At 43.2% G+C, this 25,757-nt stretch overlaps 1 protein-coding gene across 4 annotated transcripts in view; it reads right to left on the reverse strand.

Moving 5' to 3' along the window:
* LOC143815513 (uncharacterized) overlaps positions 1-25,757 on the reverse strand; it is a 781,879-nt gene that overhangs the window by 721,225 nt on the left and 34,897 nt on the right. For 3 of the 4 annotated variants that reach the window (XM_077294774.1, XM_077294771.1, XM_077294773.1), the window contains 2 exons: positions 18,241-18,293; positions 16,561-16,615 (listed from right to left, as the gene is read on the reverse strand). The exons of the other annotated variant lie outside the window; for it this stretch is intronic. In XM_077294774.1, the coding sequence (XP_077150889.1) occupies positions 16,561-16,615; positions 18,241-18,293 (108 nt within the window). The remainder of the gene's footprint in view (positions 1-16,560; positions 16,616-18,240; positions 18,294-25,757) is intronic. 4 annotated transcript variants of the gene reach the window in all.

The raw sequence follows: 25,757 nt of genomic DNA on the forward strand, positions 1-25,757 counted from the left end.
AAAAGGCACATCCAGAAGATGCGCCAAATCTGGGGCTTAGCTGCAGTCTTCCCACTTGCCCTGATGCGTTGGCAAGTGGGGTGATAGTATTGGGGTTGATGTCAGCTTTGTATTAGCAGCTGATGTCAAGCCCAGGGGTTAGGCTAGTTTCACACTAGCCTTTTGAGGAGCTGCGGAGGGCTGCGGACTTCCTCCGTGAAGCCCCCCCCTCGACCACACCTCCGCTGCTATCTCCACCTACTTCTGCATGCGGCCTGCATGTGGCCTGCATACCTATCTTTAACATTAGGTACGTAGGTCATGCCGAGGTATGCAGATGCTTCACCATGCGTCGTTTTGACGATGCGGAGAAAAAAAGAAATTGCTACAAGCTGCGTCCTACGCTGGTCACCGCATCGTCAAAACGACGCATGCGGAAGCATCTGCATACAGCGGCACGACCTGCGTACCTAATGTTAAAGATAGGTACGCAGGCCGCATGCAGAAGTAGGCGAAGCTAGAGGAGGAGGTGCGGCCGAGGGCGGGGCTTCACGGAGGAAGTCTGCAGCCCTCCGAAGCTCCTCAAAACGCTAATGTAAAACCGGCCTTAGTAATTGGGGTGTCTTATAGACACTTCTCCATTACGAACTCCATAGTCAAATTGTAAAAAAAATAGCTCCCAGAATAAAGTACTTTATTTGAAAAAATTACAGACTCCTTTATTGAATTAAAGTTAATTAAGAACATTCATACCCTCCTTTACACCTAATCCATTGAAGCACATGTCCCCTGCAAAGAAATAAATAAAGCAACATCATCCTCACCTGTCCACGACGTGAAGATAATAATATAATTGTCCAGCAAAGTGTCTAGCTCTGCTACATCTAGGTAGCAGGCTGAATTGTTGCATGATGTGACAATACAGCCTGCCATCCAGCAGAGACACTGTGCTGCGCATGCTTGCTGTGCTCAGTGACATGATATCTAATGAACTGCTTTCACTTCAGTGACGTCACTGCGAGCGTGAGAAAGTTACATAGTTACATAGTTACATAGTTATTGAGGTTGAAGGAAGACTGTAAGTCCATCTAGTTCAACCCATAGCCTAACCTAACATGCCCTAACATGTTGATCCAGAGGAAGGCAAAAAAAACCCATGTGGCAAAGAGTAACTCCACCATGGGGAAAAAAATTCCTTCCCGACTCCACATACGGCAATCAGACTAGTTCCCTGGATCAACGCCTTACCAAGGAATCTAGTGTATATACCCTGTAATATTATACTTTTCCAGAAAGGTATCCAGTCCCCTCTTAAATTTAATTAATGAATCACTCATTACAACATCATACGGCAGAGAGTTCCATAGTCTCACTGCTCTTACAGTAAAGAATCCGCGTCTGTTATTATGCTTAAACCTTCTTTCCTCCAGACGTAGAGGATGCCCCCTTGTCCCTGTCTCAGGTCTATGATTAAAAAGATCATCAGAAAGGTCTTTGTACTGTCCCCTCATATATTTATACATTAAAATAAGATCACCCCTTAGTCTTCGTTTTTCCAAACTAAATAGCCCCAAGTGTAATAACCTATCTTGGTATTGCAGACCCCCCAGTCCTCTAATAACCTTGGTCGCTCTTCTCTGCACCCGCTCCAGTTCAGCTATGTCTTTCTTATACACCGGAGACCAGAACTGTGCACAGTATTCTAAGTGTGGTCGAACTAGTGACTTGTATAGAGGTAAAATTATGTTCTCCTCATGAGCATCTATGCCTCTTTTAATACATCCCATTATTTTATTTGCCTTTGTAGCAGCTGCCTGACACTGGCCACTGAATATGAGTCTGTCATCCACCCATACACCCAGGTCTTTTTCATTGATGGTTTTGCCCAGAGTTTTAGAATTAAGCACATAGTTATACATCTTATTACTTCTACCCAAGTGCATGACCTTACATTTATCCCCATTAAAGCTCATTTGCCATTTATCAGCCCAAGCTTCTAGTTTACATAAATCATCCTGTAATATAAAATTGTCCTCCCCTGTATTGATTACCCTACAGAGTTTAGTGTCATCTGCAAATATTGAAATTCTACTCTGAATGCCCCCTACAAGGTCATTAATAAATATGTTAAAAAGAAGAGGGCCCAATACTGACCCCTGTGGTACCCCACTGCTAACCGCGACCCAGTCCGAGTGTGCTCCATTAATAACCACCCTTTGTTTCCTATCCCTGAGCCAGCTCTCAACCCACTTACACATATTTTCCCCTATCCCCATTACTCTCATTTTATGTATCAACCTTTTGTGTGGCACCGTATCAAAAGCTTTGGAAAAGTCCATATACACTATGTCCACTGGGTTCCCTTGGTCCAGTCCGGAACTTACCTCTTCATAGAAGCTGATCAAATTAGTCTGACATGAGCGGTCCCTAGTAAACCCGTGCTGATACTGGGTCATGAGGTTATTCCTCCTCAGATACTCCAGTATAGCGTCCCTTAGAATGCCCTCCAGGATTTTACCCACAGTAGAGGTTAAACTTACTGGCCTATAATTACCGAGTTCAGTTTTTGTCCCCTTTTTGAATATTGGCACCACATTTGCTATACGCCAGTCCTGTGGTACAGACCCTGTTATTATGGACTCTTTAAAGATTAAAAATAATGGTCTATCAATGACTGTACTTAGTTCCTGCAGTACTCGGGGGTGTATCCCATCCGGGCCCGGAGATTTGTCAATTTTAGTGATTTTTAGACGCCGCTGTACTTCCTGCTGGGTTAAGCAGGTGACATTTAATGGGGAATTTTTATCACTAGTCATATTGGCTGCCATGGGATTTTCTTTTGTAAATACTGATGAAAAAAAGTCATTTAGCAGATTGGCTTTTTCCTCATCCTCATCCACCATTTCACCCAGACTATTTTTAAGGGGGCCAACACTGTCATTTTTTAGTTTCTTACTATTTATGTAGTTAAAGAATATTTTGGGGTTATTTTTGCTCTCTCTAGCAATGAGTCTCTCTGTCTCAATCTTTGCTGCCTTGATTTGCTTTTTACAGAATTTATTTAATTTTCTGTATTTATTTAATGCCTCATCACTACCTACTTCCTTTAATTCTCTAAATGCTTTCTTTTTGTTCCTTATTGCGCCCCTAACAGCTCTATTTAGCCATATTGGTTTCCTCCTATTTCTAGTATGTTTATTCCCATACGGTATATACTGTGCACAGGTCCTATCCAGGATGCTAATAAACGTCTCCCATTTTCTTTGTGTATTTTTGTGTCTCAGGATATCGTCCCAGTTAATTGCACCAAGATCCTCTCTCATCCGTTGGAAATTTGCCCTCCTGAAGTTTAGTGTCCTTGTCACCCCCCTACTATCCATCTTATTAAAGGTTACATGAAAACTTATTATTTTATGATCACTATTCCCCAAGTGACCCCCAACCCTTATATTTGATATGCGGTCTGGCCTGTTGGTTAATATTAGATCTAGCAGTGCCCCCCTCCTTGTTGGGTCCTGAACCAGCTGTGAAAGGTAATTGTCTCTCATAGTTGTCAAAAACCGATTACCTTTGCTGGAACTGCAGGTTTCTGTTCCCCAATCTATTTCAGGGTAGTTGAAGTCCCCCATAATAATGACTTCTCCTTGAGTCGCAGCTTCATCTATTTGCTTTACGAGGATATTCTCCATTGCTTCCATTATTTTTGGAGATTTATAACAAACCCCTATCAGTAATTTATTATTTTTTCCCCCTCCCCTTATCTCCACCCACAGGGACTCCACATTTTCATTAAATTCACCTATATTATCATGCAGGATGGGTTTTAAGGAAGATTTTACATATAGACACACCCCTCCCCCTCGCTTATCTGTACGGTCATTTCTGAACAGGCTATAGCCCTGCAAGTTAACAGCCCAGTCATGGCTCTCATCCAGCCACGTCTCAGATATCCCCACCATGTCATAATTATGCTCCAACAACATTAGTTCTAATTCATCCATTTTGTTGGCGAGGCTTCTGGCATTAGTATACATGCACTTGATGTTACTCTCTGTACCTCTATTCTTTCTTAAATTATTAACTGTTCTAACCCCACCCCCCATGCCACCGCCACCCCCAACTTCCTTATTTGTGCCCAGCTCTCTATCTGCACTATCTTCCCCTCCTATAAAATGAATACCCTCCCCCCCAATCCCTAGTTTAAACACTCCTCCAACCTTCTAACCATTTTCTCCCCCAGCACAGCTGCCCCTTCCCCATTGAGGTGCAGCCCGTCCCTAGCGTAGAGCCTGTAGCCCACTGAGAAGTCGGCCCAGTTCTGCAGGAACCCAAACCCCTCCTTCCTACACCAATTCTTGAGCCACTTATTAACCTCCCTAATCTCCCGTTGCCTCTCTGGCGTGGCACATGGTACAGGCAGTATTTCGGAAAATACCACGTTGGAGGTCCTTGCTTTCAGCTTGCAGCCTAATTCCCTGAAATCATCTTTAAGGACCTTCCACCTACCTCTAACTTTGTCATTTGTGCCAATGTGCACCATGACTGCTGGGTCCTCACCAGCCCCTCCCAGTAATCTGTCCACCCGATCAGCGATGTGTCGGACTCGAGCGCCAGGTAGGCAGCACACCGTCCGACGATCCCTGTCTTTGTGACAGATTGCCCTATCTGTTCCCCTAATAATTGAGTCCCCCACTACCAGCACCTGTCTGGCCTGCCCTGCTCTCCTATTTCCCTCCTTACTGGAGCAGTCACTCCTCCGGCTTTCAGAGGACATGCCTGGCTGCAGCAGTGCTACCCCTGTACTGGCACCCCCCTCATCTGCCAACTTAGCAAACTTATTGGGGTGTGCCAGATCAGGACTAGCCTCCCTGGCACTCTTCCCTCTACCCCGCCTTCTATCTGTCACCCAGCTAACTGCCACACTGTCCTGCAGCTCCATCCTACCATCCCCCTCCTCATCTATCCCATTGAGCGTCTGCTCTGTGAGCAGAAGACTCCTCTCCATATTGTCTATGGATCTCAGTGTTGCCAGCTGCACATTTAGATCCAAAATCTGGGCTTCCAAATGCACAACGTGCTCACATCTCGCACAGCAGTATGCACCCTCGACCAGCTGGTCAAGGACTGCATACATGTGGCAAGATGTGCACTGGATGGCATTAACAATTGTGGAGCACATTTCCTAATGGGGATTGCACCACACAGAAACTTTAATTAAAAATAAATACAAAGTATTAATTAAAAAAAAAAAAAAAAACAGAAGCAATTCCTCCCTTGGAAACTCCCTGATTCCAAAGTCACTGAATCACAAGTCACACACTTACCGCCGTTCACACTTACGCTCAGGTCACACTCAGCTCGCTCACACTCGCTGTGCTGAAGATTTATAGATTTTTTTTTTTCTCTCTATCTCCCCTCAACAGCAATCCACCTTGCTGTTCAGATGCACTTCCAAAAAGGGCTTGAGCCCCAAACAGCTGCCCCTTATAAACCCTTGATTATGACCGCCCACCCTAAGTTAACACCTTGTGAATATAGCTACTCCCAATTCAGCAATTCACACAAATTCACACAGGTATTTGTTAAAGGCCTTCCAAATACCTCTTCACTGAATCACAAGTCACACACTTACCGCCGTTCACACTTACGCTCAGGTCACACTCAGCTCGCTCACACTCGCTGTGCTGAAGATTTATAGATTTTTTTTTTTTTTTTCTCTCTATCTCCCCTCAACAGCAATCCACCTTGCTGTTCAGATGCACTTCCAAAAAAAGTTCTCACACTCGAGGTGCTGTCAGAAAGGTCATCGGAGTTCAGGGCCAATGAAAACAGTTTAACTCAATGACATCAGTGAGAGTTCCGTTAAAACTTTTACCACGGCGCTGGCGTAATTGAACTGAAAGGAGCTTATTGGCCCTTAACTCCGATGACCTTTCTGACGGCACCGCGAGCGTGACAACTTCCTCACGCACCTGATGTCAGTCACGTGAAAGGAGTTAGTTGGATATGAACTCTGCTCACATTTATCATGTCACCGCGAGTGACAGGTGAGTATGATGATGCTTCATTATTTAATTTTTTTTTTTTTTTTTACAGGGGACATGGGCTTCAATGAGTTGGGCGAAAAAGTGAATATAAATGTTCTTGGTTAAGTTTACTTCAATAAAGGAATTATTGAATTCATTTTTTCAAATAAAGGACTTTATTCTCAGTGTTATTTTATGACAATTTGGCTATGGGGTTAGTAATGGGAACCTCTCTATTATTAACCCGTTGGCTTGATGTCTGCTTTCAATACAAAGCTGACATCAACCCCAAAAACATCACCCCATTTGCCAATACACCAAGGCCAGGCTATATACATATGTCCCGAGCGGTCCGCTTTCCCTCTGCCAGTTATTAAAATTTGGGGGAATCCCACACCATTATTTTTTTTTTCAGAAAATAATTATTTAGTAATAAAATGCATGCACAGTATGCTACACAGACAAAGCACTGATTGAGATATATAATCACATATTTATATCTATCTATCTGTATCTGTCTATTTATTGGGAAAAATATTGCCTTGGAAAACTATGACAAAATGACAGAGAATTACTATGTAAAAGCTCATTTAAAAATCGCATTTGCATGTAAATTGGATGTCATTTGGATGCTAGGCGATAAAAATGTAATTGCACTGGCATGAAAATCGAATGACACTTGCATGACACTAGTCCCATTTTTCTGGACAGATACCGGACCGTCATAATTGCTGTACCTAGTAAACAAAAGTATTCCAGCGATGTATTATATAGTTTACTGAATGCAGCAGTTACGATAGAATCAGTTTTCTCTGCTGCAGATGAAGCAGATCTCAGTTGTTGAGCTGTGTATTAACTCACTCACACCTTTCTGTATTCCATAATGGCTAATATTATTAAATTATTATGTTATTCAAATCTCTTCATAAGCATGATAAAGTAATGTCAAAATTGCAGACTTTAGTTTACCCTGCCTCTCAAGAAGCAAAATAAATTTATCAAAAAGTTACAAGCACCCCTGAAAGGTACCAATAAAAACACCAATTCACGACATGTGATTCGGTCGAGTGGGCCTACCTTGAGAAGGCCCTTCGACAATTTGGCCTTGGACCAGGCTTCATATGAAGGATTAGCCTTGTATCGGTCTCGAAAGTCAAGGTCCTGATTAATGGTTTTATGTCCTCGACGACACCCTTGGGGAGATGGACCAGACATGGATGCCCTCTGTCCCTCTCTTTTGTTTGCGATTGCCATGGAACCCCTAACTGTCAGGAGCTGTCTGACTGCAGGGTATCAAGTGATTAAAGTGAGATCCCACTAGGACTGCCTGGGATTATATTATGGATTAAATTTATGATGTAACTAGATGGTGGCCCGATTCTAACGCATCGGGTATTCTAGAATATATATGTAGTCTATTTATGAAGTTTTCAGAATAATGCAATCAATACACAGGATTCGGCCGGCCGGGCGTGACCAATTAGTGAAGCATGGTTCAAATTCTGCGCCAATTCGCGGCCGGACTGCACCTGTCGCTGATTGGTCACGCCCGGCCGGGCGTGACCAATCAGTGAAGCCAGGGCCGGCTCCAGGTTTTTGAGGGCCCCGGGCGAAAGAGTATCAGTGCCCCCCCCCTTTAACACATACTATGATTCATGATGCACAGATACAGCAGAGAAATATACCACAGCCAAGTAGAATATAACACAGCCCACGTAGCATATAACACAGCCCACGTAGCATATAGCACAGCCCGCGTAGCATATAACACAGCCCGCGTAGCATGTAGCACAGCCCACGTAGCATATAGCACAGCCCACGTAGCATATAGCACAGCCCACGTAGCATATAGCACAGCCCACGTAGCATATAGCACAGCCCACGTAGCATATAGCACAGCCCACGTAGTATATAGCACAGCCCACGTAGTATATAGCACAGCCCACGTAGCATATAGCACAGCCCACGTAGTATATAGCACAGCCCACGCAGTATATAGCACAGCCCACACAGTGTATAACACAGCCCACACAGTGTATAGCACAGCCCACGTAGTATATAGCACAGCCCACCTAGTATATAACACAGCCCATGCAGTGTATAACAGCCCACGTAGTTTATAGCACAGCCCACGCAGTGTATAACACAGCCCACGCAGTATATAGCACAGCCCATGTAGTATATAACATAGCCCACGTAGTATATAACACAGCCCATGTAGTATATAACACAGCCCATGTAGTATATAACACAGCTACGAAGTATATAGCACAGCCACATAGTATATTGCCCAGCCATGTATATTGCACAGCTACGTTGTATATAGCACAGCCCACGTAGTTTATAACACAGCCACATTGTATATAGCACAGCTCACGTAGTATATTAGCACAGCTCACGCAGTATATAACACAGCCACGTAGTATATTGCCCAGCCACGTAATATATTGCACAGCTACGCAGTATATAGCACAGCTCACGTAGTATATAGCACAGCTCACGCAGTATATAACACAGCCACTTAGTATATTACCCAGCCACTTAATATATTGCACAGCCCACGTAGTATATAGCACAAACGCAGTATATAACACAGCTCACGCAGTATATAACACAGCCCACAAAGTATACAGCACAGCAATGTAGTATATAACACAGCCCATGCAGTATATAACACAGGCCACCTAGTATATAACACAGCCCACGTAGTATATAGCAATGTGGGCACCATATCCCTATTAAAAAAAAAAGAATTAAAATAAAAAATAGTTATATACTCACCTTCCGGCGGCCCCCGGATCCAGGCGAGGCGTTTAGCAATGCTCCCCTGCGATGCTCCGGTCTCAAGAATGCATTGCTGTCTCGCGAGATGATGACGTAGCGGTCTCTCCGGCCCCGAACAATCAGCAACGCGGGATTTCCGTTACAGACAGACAAACAGACAGACAAACAGACGGAAGTGCCCCTTAGACAATTATATATATAGATCCTGTTTACGGCCAGTCTAAGAGTTACACTGCCTTTCGTAATGAGTCCGATTGGTGAACTGGCCAAAATCATCAATCTAAAAATAAACTGGCAGAAATCCATGTCATACCTGCAGGAGAAAATTAAAATATGGGGTGCCCACCCTCTGTCAGTAGTTGGGAGAATCAATGTCATTAAAGTGAAAGTCCTCCCTAAATTCCTATATGTTCTGGAACATTCAGCCTCCATAGGTCCCAAAAAGGTCTCTGCCACAGAAGACACAGTAGCTGAGTCCCCCTTATGGCTCTTCCCAAATTGCTACATTCCCAAGATCCTCAGTTTTTACCAAACTTTGGGGTCAAGACACTGGCACAAGTATATATCCAGTATGTTAACTTTTCCTTTGCTCAATTTCAACAGCTATATCAAGTACCCAGACACGCATTCTTCAGGTATCTGTACCTAAGACATGCCCTAAATACCCAGTTCTCAGACACTGGAAATTCTCTCATATCTGCCTATTGGGATCATAAGGAGCCAGAGACCCAAGGGGTTGATCTCTTTTTAATACACCCAATTGCTAAGCAGGAGATGCTTAACATCGCCATTACTGGTTGAGGACAATAGAAGGACAGTAATACCCTCCCTATCAGAGAAGGATTGGAGCGAGGCCTTGACCACACCACAATATGTTTCACTGGCAAATAATAACAATCTAGTCCAAATGTATATAGTCAACCAATGCTACCTGACACCTAGTAGGTTAAATAAAATGGGTAAATCTACCACTGTCACAGGCTATTGTCATGAGATGGATGTATAGAAGACTCATGCGGATTTCACACCGGGTCAATATGGTAAATACTACAGGTTCCTATAAGAGAGTGGTATAGAAAAATAGACATTGTCCTCAAAAATTTGTTAAGGTATGGAAGCCTTAGTTTGGTTCTCCTTTGACTCACATTAATCCCCAGGGCGATGAGGAGTATTCTCTCATGATTAAAGCATGTGATATTCGGTGACTGATATGCGTGTCTAATGCTTTTGGTTAAGATATTGGACCCATGGTATGTTAAGGGGAGGGTTCATTTAGTCATACAATATTAATGAGAAATGCTGTTTGTTCTTTTGTTCTATGATGTATAATTTTCAATAATAAAACGTGTTAAAAAAAACACACCTACTCAATGTGCACTAACTGTACACTAAAATGGTGTATCAAAACATAAAAACGAGCCAATTTATCCTGTATTTATTAAATATGACAGCATTAAATATGGCAATTCATGAGAAAAAAACAAATGTATCTTTTAGGGTTCACAGACATAAAGAAATGGAAGCAGTTGATGGGAAAAGTCCTACGGTATGGAAGTTAATATACACACTAGATTAGACCTGCTACTGGTTGTTCTTGCGGTAGATGGTGAAGTGTTCTTTGGGGCAGATGCTAATAATGTCACAGGCAGCAGACAGAACATTACAAAATACTGTCTGAAGACTCTCCTGTCTAGTGACTGCTAAAGGTTACTTTATCATGGAAATCTTCTGGACAGCTGACAAATTGACAGTTCAGTTAAAAATTAAACTGTATGTCTGGCCTTGAAAGAAGCAGAATTATGTAATGTCTGTAACACTTAACTAAGGACTGAAAAAAAAGTAGTTACACGTACATCAGATACGGGTAAATCATAAAATGGGTGAAAGAACAGCTTTTATTAAAGGGATTGTCTGGTCTCAGAAAAAAAGGAGGCACTTAATTGTAACTGCAGACTGATTGCAGTGTGCAAAGTGCACACAGTTAGGCTATGTTCACACTTTGCGGTTTTTGCTGCGGATCCGCAGCCGTTTTCCATGCAGGGTACAGTACAATGTTACCCTATGGAAAACAAAAACCGCTGTGCCCACTTTGCTTTTTTCCGCTTGAAAATCAGCGCGGATTTTCTGCGGAAAAAAAGAAGTAGCATGTCAATTCTTTCTGCGGATTCCGCACCGTTTTTCCACCTGCACCAATAGGAAAGTGCAGTTAGAAACCCGCAGTGGAATCCGCAGTAGAAACCGCACAAAAAAACGCAGGGAAAAGCACCGCGGTTTTGCACTGCGGTTTTTCCAAATCCGCAGCTGAAAAATCCGCAGCAAAAAAAGGATAGTGTGAACAAGCCCTTAGGATTCCCCCGTATTTCCCATGTGAGTGAGCGGTCACTTAAGGGAATTAGTCAGGAGATTTTTGTGTAGTATCCTAAGGCTGCCGTCACACTAGCAGTATTTGGTCAGTATTTTACATCAGTAAAAGCTTCGTAAGCCAAAACCAGGAGTGGAACAATTAGAGGAAAGCTATAATAGAAACATATGCACCACTTCTGCATTTATCACCCACTCCTGGTTTTGGCTTACAAATACTGATGTAAAATACTGACCAAATACTGCTAGTGTGACGGCAGCCTAATAGTATCCAGAAATAGGGACTGAATCAGTGACGCAGGTAGAGGGATCGGCAATATTATGGGCAGGGGAAGGGATGAATATTAATTTTCAATTTACATATGCTTGACTTGCCAGCACTCAACAATACTTTTCCCTGGGGCTGACAGGAACAAAAGGGGGCCACGTAGAAAAATAAAAGTTACATATCCTGAAAGAGCTTCCCAAGCCTTATTTCAGGATACTATTCCGATACTACACAAACATCACCTGACAGATTCCCTTTAACTTCATACACGTATATATACACTTGCGGTCAAGTGCCAATTAGTCTCCTGTGCTTCGCTTCTCTCAGTTCTCTTCTATTGAGAGAATACAGGTGAGAGTAGTCAGCATGTGACCACTATGAGGCAGTGAGGGGGATCATATGCGAGAATCGTTATATATCCCCCAGGATGCAGACAGAGTCCTATTACATCCACTGGAGTGCCTTATATTCACAGCAGGACACCTGTGAGTCACAAGGCAAAGTAAAAGTAAGGCCGGGGTCACACTCGCGCAAGTCTCTCGCCTTAATACCGGACACTGCCGCCGGCACTCGGGACTGGAGTGTGCGGCTGCATCTATTTCTATGCAGCTGAGTGCTCCGGTTCCGAGTTCAGGCGGCAGTGCTGGGTATTGAAGCGAGTTTCTCGCATTGCACTCACAATTGTGACCCCAGCCTAAGTGTGGACCGGGTCAAGCTATTTGACCATGGCAATATTCAGGAAAACTCGGTAAGGGCTATTATTTTTTAAGCGGACTACAGGATGGTAGTGGGGCGGTCCACTTCCTCCAAGCCGGGTCTTACAGATTCCCATGAACAGAGATTCCAGTTAAAAACCCTGCAGTATATGGTTTGTGTGTGTCACTGTTTAGTTGCAAGTAGTAGAGCAGGTTGCTCTGGAGCGCCCAGCCTGTGTAAGCTAACACAGAGCCAAGAGCAGCAAACGCCTGGCACCCTGCAGTGTGATACGGTGGTACAGTCGCCCTCGGCAACCGGTCTCGCGTACGGATTGTTGTGACGCCCCGGCTGTGATCTGGAGGATACCGTGTGCTGTGCACTGTGTGAGTTGTTTGGATATTAAACATTTGCTGTGAACTTTCCTGAGGTCCCTGCCTATCTGTCACACTGCACCAACCCCACTGCATTACACCACAAATAAGCAAATCACATATATGCGGTCAAATAACCACTCACCTACATAGGAATTATAACATTGCACATCGCATACGGTCATAATTTGCCATTTTGGAGTAACAGAGTAACTGCAGACTTTTCTTCTGAGACTGGACAACCCCTTTATTGACAGGGTAAAAAAATCTGTTTATTACAATCATATGACTTTTTTTTCATGGAACCAACTAGTAGAGTAAGTGTAAAATTCATCTAATCGAGATGGATTTACAGTGAATACTTCTGTCACAAACTGGACCTAGAAGGCGCAGGAAAATCTGCTAGAAAGTTCATACTATGACCTCGATTCATCAAGCCGTTTTAGCCAGCTTTCTGGCATCAAATTGCTTGAATTTTCTCTAAATTTTTGAGCAAATTGAAGTCTCACCCAGCTACTCCAATTTCTTTAAAAGTGGGCAAAGCTTGGACAAAATTTGGCTTGGCCAAGTTGATTCAACAAACTCATCAACAGAAATATGTGCCAGCACCAGAGTAGAGTACATTTATGGAAGATGGTGCACACGAATTGAAAGTTGCGCCAAATTCATTTAGAGACACATGCTTCTCAAAGGGCTTCTCCAAGAATGTGATAGAATCACATTCTTAGAAAACCCTTTTAATTAATTTGGAACAACTACAGTGCTCCTGGCGTACATAACGTTATTTCTGATGAACAGGGACCCATAAGTTTCTAAATTTGGTGCATATTTTGTAGTGGATTTTCCTAGGTGGATTCTAACAGCTGATATTTAAAAAAAATAAATAAAAAAAATCACCTGTTCCAGTGCCATGCCTTCCCTGGTCCCCTAACCGATGTCTGTACCTACTAATTCTAGCACTTTACAGCTCATTCAGCCCTAGGAACCAAGACTGATTACGTCCCATTTACAATTGACATCTGGATATGAACACCACCAAAATCATAGCAAATTTTACATCCTTCTACCAAAAGTCACACTGAATATGCTCATGTATATACATTTATCTTATAGATGTCATTAATTCTGATATACTGTACAGAACATACTATGCTCATGCTTCCCACTACGCACATCTAATGCGACAGCGTTTAGTATAAATGTGACCTATTCTTTTCATTCATCCCTGCAGACAACCAATATTTTTTTTTATATTTTAGGCATTTGTAAGAAATGAGCAAGTAACCAAGAGTCACATCTGCACACTCATCATACAGTAATACACGGTCATCATCACAGAGAAAAGTTCTCAGGACGCAAGGTAGAGAAAGGCTACGTTCACATTTGCGTTGTGCGCCGCAGCGTCGGCGCCGCAACGCACAACGCAAACAAAAACGCAGCAAAACGCATGCACAACGCTGCGTTTTGCGCCGCATGCGTCCTTTTTTTGATTGATTTTGGACGCAGCAAAAATGCAACTTGCTGCGTCCTCTGCGCCCGGACGCGGGCGCCGCAGGGACGCATGCGGCGCAAAACGCAAGTGCGATGCATGTCCATGCGCCCCCATGTTAAATATAGGGGCGCATGACGCATGTGGCGACGCTGCGGCGCAGACCGCAAATGTGAACGTAGACAAAGACAGGCGGGTTCTGTCACCAAAACATATTCATGCACAAAAAAAAAAATTGTTTTGGGAAAAAAAGAAACGCATAAAAGTTTCATCTGGTTTGACTTGGTGAATAAAATTCATATAATTCATTCTCTTTAACCTTTTCACTGCCAGAGACTTCTTGACACTTTGCACCTCTTGCAGCCAAGACAATCTTCACACTTTTGACGTATGCACATAAAACCTAAATTACTAAATAATAAATTAATAAATTACTAAACCCCCAATACCTTCCGTATTCGGACTATAAGACGCACCCCAGGTTTAGGCAGCAGAAAATAGGAAAAACATTTTTTCCTATTAATTAATACTTCCCTTGGGGATGTAAAGTGAAGAGGTCAATATCACTAATTTTAGAGTACTAGGTAGAATAAGGAGGTAATAAATCTGCTGTTAGTGTGTCCCTGCAGTGTGTATGATACACACACAGCTCTGCTACATGCACACATAGACACACACCACTCTGCTACATATGCACATAAACAAATACATATAATACTATATATTTTTGGATATAAGCAAGCGCAATAAAATTATTTTTGCCAATTCACACCAAAAGAGACACGTTGTCATAGTGATCTTTCCAATACAATCACGTTACAAAGAAGTGATGAAGATATGGTTGAGCATGAAACCTAGATAAATGGAGACGTGCATTCCCTCATTGTACCTGGTGATATCTGTAATGATTTATATATCCCTGCAATGTGTTTGTCTCGGATAATAATGATAACCCAGATTTCATAACCTTCCATTACAGCATTTACGTGCAAATAACAGTATGCCAGACAGGTCAAGCCTGGGATGTTTGGTTCATGCCCAGAAAACCTTTGTACAGTAGATAGGAATAGTCTACCATTTCTTGGCACTTTCCTCCTATTGCTAATTGTCTGCTACACTGCCATGTCTCTCAAGCCATTCACCCTTCTATCAAGTTGGCATACATTTGCTTGCAAAAAAAGAACTATTAATAGACAAAATAATTTTGAAATTGTATAAGACCTTTGAACTGAAATGATCATGTATGTTATCTCTGGAGGCCTAGACGCTTTCATAAAAAAAAGATTATAAGAATAATTGTTAGAGAGGCCGTCCGGTTATAGACTACTGATGACCTACCCTGACTTGATTTCTGTGAGATGTGGTGCTGTTTTGTTGGTACCATTTTAGGACACATGTAGCTTTCTGTCCTCTTTTTATTCATATTTTTGAGAAGGCGACGTTGTCAAAACACAGTTTTGATTAAAATATTAAAGGGAATCTGTCATCAGATTTTTGCAATATAATCTGAGGACAACATGAGGTAGGGCTTAAAACACAGATTTAAAGGAAGTGTCACATGTCAAGCTATGTGCTGTTTACTTAAAATAAAGGTTTTAACATCTGGTGATTATCACTGTCTGGGCTCCAGCAGCGCTTGCTAGTCCTACTCCACCCCCTATTATGATAAGCAGCTCACTGTATATAGACAATGTAAATACAGAGCCTGGTGAGGGCGGGGTCAGCTGTGGTGTGGGTGGGGCAGCTTTCTCAGCTCTGCTGCATTGCTAAATCTAAGAACTCTAGTTGTGTCACAACTACAGCACCCAGTAAACCAAGTGATACAGTGTTCAATTCAGGGTCTTTTTGCCTACATCATGCTACTCTTAGACGGAGAAGCAAAAACACGGTGACAGATTCCCTTTAATCATATATTATATTAAGATCTTTCAAGGTCGTAAAAAGGGCTCAATCCTGCCATCCTATAAAGATCAGTAATTGGGGTGCAAACATGGCAGACACCGGTGCCATGGCCTACAGAAGGCCCCTAAGTGTCATGACAACGCCATCAGCACCTGTGATCTAGTCATAGCTAATAGGTGAAAGAAGGGACACTTTCAATCCCCTGTATGACAGCTTCATCTAAGGGGTTGAACTGCGTCACACAGCTATGGAGAGGGCTCGGTCCCATAAATCTAGTGTGCACACCCACCATACATGTACGTTGGTTGTCACTCAGGGATTAATACATTCCGTATTTATTTGTTAAATTCTATACCTGACCATATAATAGATAAAATGCCATAATAAAGCAAATTCAACATTCACCAAAGAATTACTCAAGTACAAGACTGACAGCCGTGTATATGCAGGCCATTCTGTCAGCCGTCGGTTCTTGATGATATTCAGGGGAATTTCTCAGGTGAGACGTGGCATTTTCCCCTTATAATAGAACAAAACCTTCTCATAAGCTTCAATACAGCTTGGACGTAGTGAATGTGAAGTGTTGACCGATTCCCCATTTATTCATCAAACATTTCTGAATGTCGTCTTCACAAATAATAATGAATAACGATCCGTAAAGAGAAACTTTAATAAGGTCCGTACCTGTGCTAATGAATTGTATTTTCTGAACAGCCAGATGACGATCAGCATGCAGAAGCTGCAATACAGACGTACCAGCGATTACCACGTGAAGCATTTGTAAAGACCTCTCAGCATGAACTGAATTTCTTACAAAATAGCCTATATTCACTTATACCAGAATGAAATACGGTCTCAGAATATCGAGGATCTGTCCTGTTTATATTTGCTATATCTTTGTTATTCCTCTCACATTCATAATTTGCAGCACGCCTGACCCACTATTCAGAGCACCGCCAGATACCGCAGATAGTGCTGTGAGCGGATATACCACTACAGTCTCTGTGTGAGTAATATCCACATGGGAAAGCAACGCCTAGAATGTAGACCATAGTGTATCACAGCGGCCTGATAGCGTCATTCATGAAATTGATATGTCAGCATGAAACGTGCTGTTTAGATATTAGGAAAGCTTAAAGAATACAATGAACACATGGCATAAAAGTGCGGTGCATTCATGAGAAAAGCGCTCCCCCGCCTCGCCAATATGGAAACTGATCGGCAGCTGTGTATGCATGTGGGTCACTGTGGAACCAGGGGGTGGAGGGTTGCTCTCCTTACAAACACACTGCACTCAAACTATGTGAATGGTGTACTCTTTAAGGACACGCACATTTTTGTGCCGTTATAGCTACGACAGTCAAGTTTGTGTAATATACTGCCCTTACATAGAGCAGCATGTTTAGCTGACATATCTGCTTTATCGATGAATCTTGGTTGTACCAAAAGACATGTTTTCCTAGGGACTGAAAGTTCATAGGGCGGTGACTTAAAGTACAAACACTTACTTAAAACACCACTCCAGCGCTTTTTGTTTATTACTCAGCTAGAATGGTACCACTAAGGCAAGTTCCTATTTTCTTCTGTTTCCGCCATTGCCCGATACGATCCTACATCTTCTGACTGACCGGACGTCAGAGGTAACGGTCACAAGCTCTCAATTTGTTCTTCTTCTCATAGACTTAGAGAGAAGTGACCTCCGGCTCGTCCAGCAAACACTGGTGTCCGCAGGTCACAAACTGCAGAAGACGACCGGAGTTGTGCCGAGAATAGAAGACGAGGGTGGTTGGTAAGCACAATACTAGGGCCAGGAATGCTGTGGTGGTGTTTTGAAGAAGTCTCATCAGAATTGGTACTCCATAATTCCGGCTAATTATGCATGCAACAGTTTATGTGTGCTAAAATGTTGCAGTCTTTCCCAGTTTCCAGCATTGCTCCAGTCCTCATCTGGACCAAGTCACCTGAACTAGCTAGTTCACACAGGAATATTGTGTGTGGACCAGAAACCACCTTCACAAGCAGCACCACGCAATAAAATATTCTCTCTGTGAGACGGCGAGACTGCAAAGCGGGGGGGACCAGAGAGGCGATGGAAACTGGAGAAGACGACGATTGAGAAGTATTTTAATGTATTTAGGATACATTCACACTGAAAGATTATCATGCACAGTAATGATCTTTTGTGAAGCGCAATAGATCATCTCTCGGTGGTGCATCATGCTTTGTAAAGAGGACTCGCACTGCTGAGAACAGCAGCGGCTTCTACGCACCGAGCGATCTATTACACATTCAAATTCAAGGTTGATCTCACCATTAATATTCATCAGAAGGACAAATCTAAATTTTAGTAACAACAACTCTTACCATCCAATCAATGAAAATGTGGCAGTAATCCTTTTGACAACTGTAATGGTGACCTGGAAAACAAACATACAAAATAAGTAAATTTTACAAGATATGGTATTCCATCATTATAGCCGTGTGAGGGCTGTTATTTATGGGACGAGTCATATTTTTGAATGACATTGTTCCACTTTACCATACAGTGTATTGGAAAATGGGAATAAAAGTTCCAAGTGCTGTGAAACCGCAAAAAAATGCAATTCCACAACGGCTTCTTGGATTTTTTATTTAGTGTCCACTATATGGTAAAACTGATCTGCCAATATGATTCTCTAGATCAGTGGGTATGTTTTGATCGACTATTATTGCAATGTTGCGGCAGACAAAAAAACCGTAGTTTAGATTTTTTTGCCTTGTTACATTGCTTACTGATTGGATTCATTTATTTTATATTTTGATAAGTCGGACATTTCTGAACGCAGCGATACCAAATATGTGTATTTTTTTTATCGTGTTTTATTTTCAATGGGACAAAAGGGGTGATTTGAAATTACTTTTTTTTTAATATTTTTAAAAACTTTTTTATTAACTTTTTACTGCATTTAATAGTCCCCTTAGGGGACTTGAAGCTAGAATCGTCTGGTGGCTTGTGAAATACACAGCTGTGGTTCAGTAGGGCAAGGACGCACAGCCGAGGTGTCACGGGACTTCCGCGACTGAGAGGTTTCAGAGAACTGCAGCGTTCTGGGCCTCGTTCACACACAGTGAACAGAAGCTCTTCTCCTGAATTCTGACATGGCTGCATTGAGCCAGCAGTGCAGGAGTTAACCTTGTTGCTGAAGTTGCTGAGAGCTTGGTCTCTCAGCTGAATTGGATTTTGTAATCTCATCCTTTATATAGACCCAGCTTTGACTACAACTGTTGTCAGTGATCAGTTCAGCTGCCTGGCTTGGAGTGTGAAGGAGCGTGGTGTTAAGAGCTTGGAGGTTTATCTACTGTGATTGTTGTCTGCTTATTTGGTTGCATGTTAAACCTGTTTTCTCTCCTTTGTTGTTGCTCCCCTTTTTTCCTACTCAGTGTTTCCTCTGTGGCTGTGTGAGCTTTCGGGGTGTTTGCTATTTAAGTTACCTTGTCTGTATTCCCTATTTGTCGTTTTGCTACTTTTGTGCAGTCCTCCTTCCTGGGGGAAGAGGGGGCCACTGATAGGGTCTACACAGGAGACAGGTATACGCTGGCGGCTCAGGTCTCCTAACCATTATAGGTACCCCTGAGATAAGGGCAAGTCAGGGCCCCTTTATAGTGTCAGGGACAGGTGCGGGTCCCAGTACGCCGTCCTGCCCCTTTATCGCCATTTACGGCGTGACAGGAGGCCTCTGATCCCGCCCCGAAGTGTGATATGATGTATTCACCCTGCGGGGCTGGGAATCTGGCGCTATGCGCAGGCGCGATCTACTTACATTATTTATTGTAAGTTCCAGGGCAGCGCATGCCTGAGAAATAATTGCAGAGGGCAGGCGCGGACGACCGCACAAGACAGAGTGGAGGTGGTGCCCGGTGGGATGATGGACGGCTGTGAGGCGCTTGAGTCAGGGAGAAATCATACCTCCCTGACTCAATAGAGGTATGGCACGAAATTTATAAATTATTATTTCAGCATTCCTAGGGATACTAAACATAAGAGCCACCTTTACAGAATGCAGCCTTAGTGCTTCTGAAGGTGGCTCTTTTACCTTAATAGGCCCTGGGGGGTGACAGGTTCCCTTTAAGTAGGTGAAAGGTTATATTGCCCCAGCAACAAACTGCTGGGGCAAATAGAGTAAAGAGACAGTTAATATTTCGCACTAGCCCACAATATGGGGGGAGCTAGTGGGACCAAAAGGGATTTTTTTTTTCTTTTTTTAAGCTGAGAATGAGAGATTAGATTGGGAGAAGAAATAGCAGTAATTCAAAAGACAGAGGGCTGGAGGGCTCGAAGAGCACGGGTTATTTAGCAGTAAGAGAACGTCAGCAACTAATTTCAGTGGACATTCCTGGAACGTTTGGGGCCTAAGGCCCATCGAAGGCACTCAGAAGCATGCATCATTATCTTCCTATGAAAGGAAGCTGGACAGGGAATCGCATACGGGAGTTAGGATGGGACTCATGGAAGCTGTGGAGCAGGATGGAGCATCTCAGGGGCCAGAGATGCCAGTGAGGAAAGAGATAGCTCAGAGCGAGCGAATAGTGGATATAAAAACGTGCTATGTTATGGACTTTGAGAACGGGAAAGTTTGTGCCCCATACGGCGTGTTTCAATATGATGAAAACGCACAGTTAAGAAAACTTCTCTTTTATAAAATGAATTGTTGCCCCCTGATGTGTGGTGGCAGTTCCTGAAATTGAAGAACCAGAGACAGCGGCAGCCTGCGACCAAACCGTGAGTGTTACGCACCACACGCATAGCACAGGAAAATCGTGACACTGTTTTACTATAGGGTGCCAGGGTATGGGAACACAGCAGCCCCTCGCCCATGACTACCGCACTGTGCACTTTATAGGGGCATAAGTTCTGGTCTTCAAATGGTTTGCAGCTTAATGCCTCATTCAGACATCCGTGATATTTCATCAGACAGCACTCAGACCCATAGAGTCTCACACAGGGGCGGACATACCGCCAGTGCAGCCGATGTAACTGCACAGGGCCCAACTGTGGAGGGGGCCCCTGCAGGAAGGGGCGCACTGCCCATAGCGGCAGAGTATGAAGCCACTATGGTGCCACTGAGTAAAGATTACGGGAGGAAGTGAGAGGGGCCCGTGTCATGCAGTATTGGGCATCTCTCACTCCCTCTCGTAATCATGCGACTATGCAGAGCCGGGGAGAGAGCAGCGCGCAGGGTGCAGGAGTTCAAAAAGGGGGAGTGTCATGCAGAGAGAGACACCGGTCAATGAACGCTTTCCCCACCAGACTGATGAGAGTGCTCACTGACTGACGTCTCTGTCCTCCTGCATGGCACGTCCCAATGGTGAGTGTTCACCTGTAGTCAGGGGGCCCAGGCCGCACAGCACACAGGGGGCAACAGTGAAGGAAGAGCAGGACTTACAGTGGGTCTTCTGCTCGCTCTACTATTCTATTCACAGCAGGAGATCGATTGAGACATAGCAACAACCCACTGCGGAAGAGGGGGTGTGCTCTCGTCCCGGACGGTGGGGGCCTCCTGTGATGCAGACATGACAGGAGGGCTACAGGACTGACAGAAAGGTGAGGGCTGACCTGAGGACCACTTATTTTTACAGAAGGCACAGGTATAGTGAATAATAGTATTTTTAGTAGGGCAGAAAGAGGCCTCCCTAGGCTCAGGCATAAGTTGAGCCTTAGTAATATTGCGGTGGAGGGCTATGAGGGAAAAGAATTGGGTAGGTAAGGTAAAAGACTACCCGATTTCAGCTGTAGATGTCTGCAGAGCTGATGCAGGTATGTGCGGGATGAAAGTAGGCTGAGCAGCGTGCTGCAGGGGAAACAAACACCGTGCACTGCGGTGGGCGTGGCATGATTTACCGGCTAGTGTGAATCTAAGGGACCCTTCTGATTGGCTATCCCGCCGGGGGCATGTACCGGTCAGGGAGAGAAAGCCCATGATAGGATTAAAAGTGCACGGAGAAGACGTGTGCTGATGGCGATGCGGTCGGGGGGGCATGGCCTGGTCAGGCCAGGATGGAGGGAGAGAGAAACAAGCTCTCCCATTGGGCTAGTTAAACGCGCGGTCCGGAAGGAGCGCAGTGAGAGGTTACAAAAAAAATGGGAAGTGGTGCGGCTGAGAAGGGGGTGGTGACGAAAGGCCCTGAAAAAATGCGAGTCCGAGAGTGGGCAATGTAGGTGAAACCACACTGTTCTCTCGGTCGCACAAAAGTGGGAAAAACAGGATGAGAAACCTGAACCCTGTTACCCTGCAGAAGAGACCTGAAAGAAAAAAGGGAAAAGATTATTAAAAAAACACAACAGGTGACGTGAAAGGGAAAAGATGGATCTGGAATCAGATGCAAGTCTGCCTCCTACTGACACGAAGCTAAAACTGATGTGCTTTGTGCTAGTCGGTGGGTGCATACAGCTGAGGAGGAGCTATTTTCCTTTCTTTGCATAGTGTCAGCCTCGTAGTGACAGCAGAACACACCCATGGTTAACCAGGTGTCCCCAATGAAGAGATAAAGAAAGAAACGCCACTGAGAACACATAGGATTAAATTGGTATGAATGCAATACGATTTTTAATCGGATTGCATTCGTCCGATTTAAGCGCAAGTGGGAGCGAGCCCTAATTGTTTCAGTCAAAGTAACTTCCTAGTTTTTAAGATATAATCTCAAAAGTACCGTAATTTGTTTTTTATGATCAATTACATAAAATGGCAAAAGTTAGTAAAAGGAAAAACTGACCATCTTTAATTGAAGTAAGGAATTACTTAAAAAAAGAAAAAAAGCTGACACCATAAGACCCTTTCAGTACTTGAGGCAGCACTAACCAACGGGTACAATTAAGTAATAAAGAGCCAATAGAGGTCTGATTTTTATTCCAACAATCAGCGAGGTAATTAGCGAAATGCTTGCGGCCCGCTTTCTTGGCTGGCTGCCTGAACATGTTTCCATGGCAGTGGATCGTTAATAAGACATAATGACTCACTGAAGATCATCCCTTCAAGGGAAAAGTCGCTCCGAGAAAACAAGATTTATACACCACACCGTGGGATTTTCTAGGGCAAATCATGTAGGAAATTGTCTTACAGCACAGAAGGCCGTACCTGATGGCATGTGCGATCGCTGGGGAAACTGAGCCTTTCAAACGCAAAAGTATTGCCTGCGGCATCATACCCGAGAGGCAGCAACCCCAGAAATAATGCCAAACACAGAGAAGCTAGAATACGAGCAGAGCGGAGATGCAGACACAGATGTCTATAATCCATTAGGATACCATTGTGATTTATGACTATCTTTCTCTCCAGAGTGAAGTGTGACATTTTATTGGCTATTTCACGACTTGCTGCAGGGTAGACATATAATTCCTTTATGATTAGCACATGTTCATTATAGTGGGATCATGATTACTAGTTAGTGTAAGAATAACCAATTCAGGCTTTTACGTGATTGCCTGTCTCCGATACAGAATACAGATACAGAACTTTTACAGCTGTCCTTGGCAACTACAGCAGCAGAGCTGTGGAGTCGGAGTCATGGAGTTGGTGTCCATTTTGGTGGAGTCATAAAATATATAATAAATTGGGTATACTAGTACAATGTAGGATGTGCTGAATATTGTGTTATAAGAATTTGGGAAAGTTATGAAATGCCCTATAAATGTCTGTTCTGTTCGTCATCTAAAGATCTCGGCTTTTAGTTGAGATAAATCTGTGCTGCACTTTACATATATATGCTCAGTAATGAGACCGTGCTGTGGGGTCGGAGTCAGGTAAATGTCCTATAAATTTGTCTGTTCTGTTCCTGATCTAAGGATCTCGGCTTTTAGTTGAGATGAATCTGTGCTGCACTTTACTTGTATGCTCAGTAGTGAGACCGTGCTGTGGGGTCAGAGTCGGAAGTGAGGGAAAATGACCAACCCCACAGCCCTGTTCAGCAGCCAACATGGAGAACGTGCTGCATATTCGGAATAGTTAAGTTTTCATGTAGAAAATACTGTGCAACATTCAAATGTTAATATTCACAATCAGCATTAGTTGTGACTTATTGGACTCATTTTTGCCTCTGTACACAGCCATATTGTTAGCACAAGATTGCACAATTAATGTTAAGAGTATGTTTAGCTCATAAGGACACCTGCTGAGGCTCGGTTCACCTCTGCATTGCAGCTTCAATTCTAATTAGAATCCACAACTCAGTGACATATACATCACACGGTGGACATCATGGACGCCCTATGGATCCCAATGAAATATTAGGATGGATGCAGTTTAACTAATAGCTTTACAATCCTGACAATTCCCCTGCAATTTTTTTTTACATTCAAATCTTAATACAGATTTGCAGCAAAACGCAGCATCGTTCACCTTCAGTATTTCCATTGTACTTTTGGTCAAAGTCTGTATGGAAGAAATTCAGATTTTGGGAGGTTTAAATGATGACCCTTGGAAAACCACTCTAATGCATGCAACGCTAAATTTTATTTAAAAGTGGCAGAATCCGCAATGGAAACTGCAAACATCTGAACTTAGCCTTACACAGCTCTGCCCTACAGGAAAATAAGGCAATAATAAATCAATAGGTCTCAGTATCCACTAACAGGGTAACATTATCACTGGTTGACCCTCATCATTAAGTACATCAGACAATTTCTATGGAATCTCCTCTTGGCTTCAGTTAATAGGATGTGGTCCAAAGGTATCCAATCAAGATCAACATGTGCAAAAGTATGAATATCAATTGGGTAGTTACTAATCAAAGACAGGGCAGATAGTCCAGCAGCTTCTGGCCAACATCAAGCACTAAAGCCTTGGGGCAATGTGTGCAGAGATCTGGCTTCCACAGAATCTGGTAAGGTGATTCAGAAAGACAGCAACAGAAAGAACTGTCACTTTCACACACAGCGTGTAACTAATAGACTACAGCTACACAGCAACTTTGGTGCATGGAACGTCGTGCAGAAAAAAAAAACGCAACATAATAAAAGTAGTGACCTGTAAGTGGATGCAACTGCACATTACAAGTTGCCAGAAATCCAGACCTTCTGGGGGGTTCGATTTTCTTTTTCACAACTTCAAATTCCGTACTCCAGTTTACACAGCCATATGGTTATACCCATTTTGCAAACTTAGACATGTGACATGTATATAAAGGGGCCAATAATGTCTGACATGTAAAGCACTGATCTCTAGGAACACCATCTTATGGCCCCATGTCACAAGCTGAGACATCCAGAGAGGAGTAGAGCAGAAGGAGACATAAGGAAAGGGTTTACCCTTATCAGTTAAAATACATGTGAGTTACGGAAACTTCCACCTATCTGCAGCCACCATTATGAGCTTACTGAAGATGTGATCATAAGGGCTTATTCAGATGTAAGCTTTTCACATACAAGATCTATCTGTACTTTCAACCAACAGAACTCGTACCTATCACAGTGTATGTGGCTCTTCACAAGACTATGTAAAATGGAAATGTCTGATTTTGTTCTAAGACTTGGATCAATCTTGTAAATGTAAATCTATGAGTCTGTGAAAAATATCCATGTACTGTATGATTTCACAGACTGGTAAGAGAAGCTGGAGAAACAGCCATCAGGTTTTTTTTTCATACAAAACTGATGAAACCAAATGGTAAAAAAATATGACAATGACCAAACACTGATGAAAAACCGATAGAAAACACAGATCAAACGTGGACCATTTTTTATGCACGAGGGAAATGACTGATGTCTGAATGAGCCCTAAACGAACGTCTTTTCTGAACTCTGACTAGTCGTGGAAGAAGGCACCAATATTTTATTATTTAGGGCTCGCTCACTCGACCGTATATCATGGCAGAGTGCTATGTGATGTTCCATCGGATAGAACTCGGCC

The sequence above is a fragment of the Ranitomeya variabilis genome, chromosome 3, assembly GCF_051348905.1.
Source record: "Ranitomeya variabilis isolate aRanVar5 chromosome 3, aRanVar5.hap1, whole genome shotgun sequence".
Taxonomy (NCBI): Eukaryota; Metazoa; Chordata; class Amphibia; order Anura; family Dendrobatidae; genus Ranitomeya; species Ranitomeya variabilis.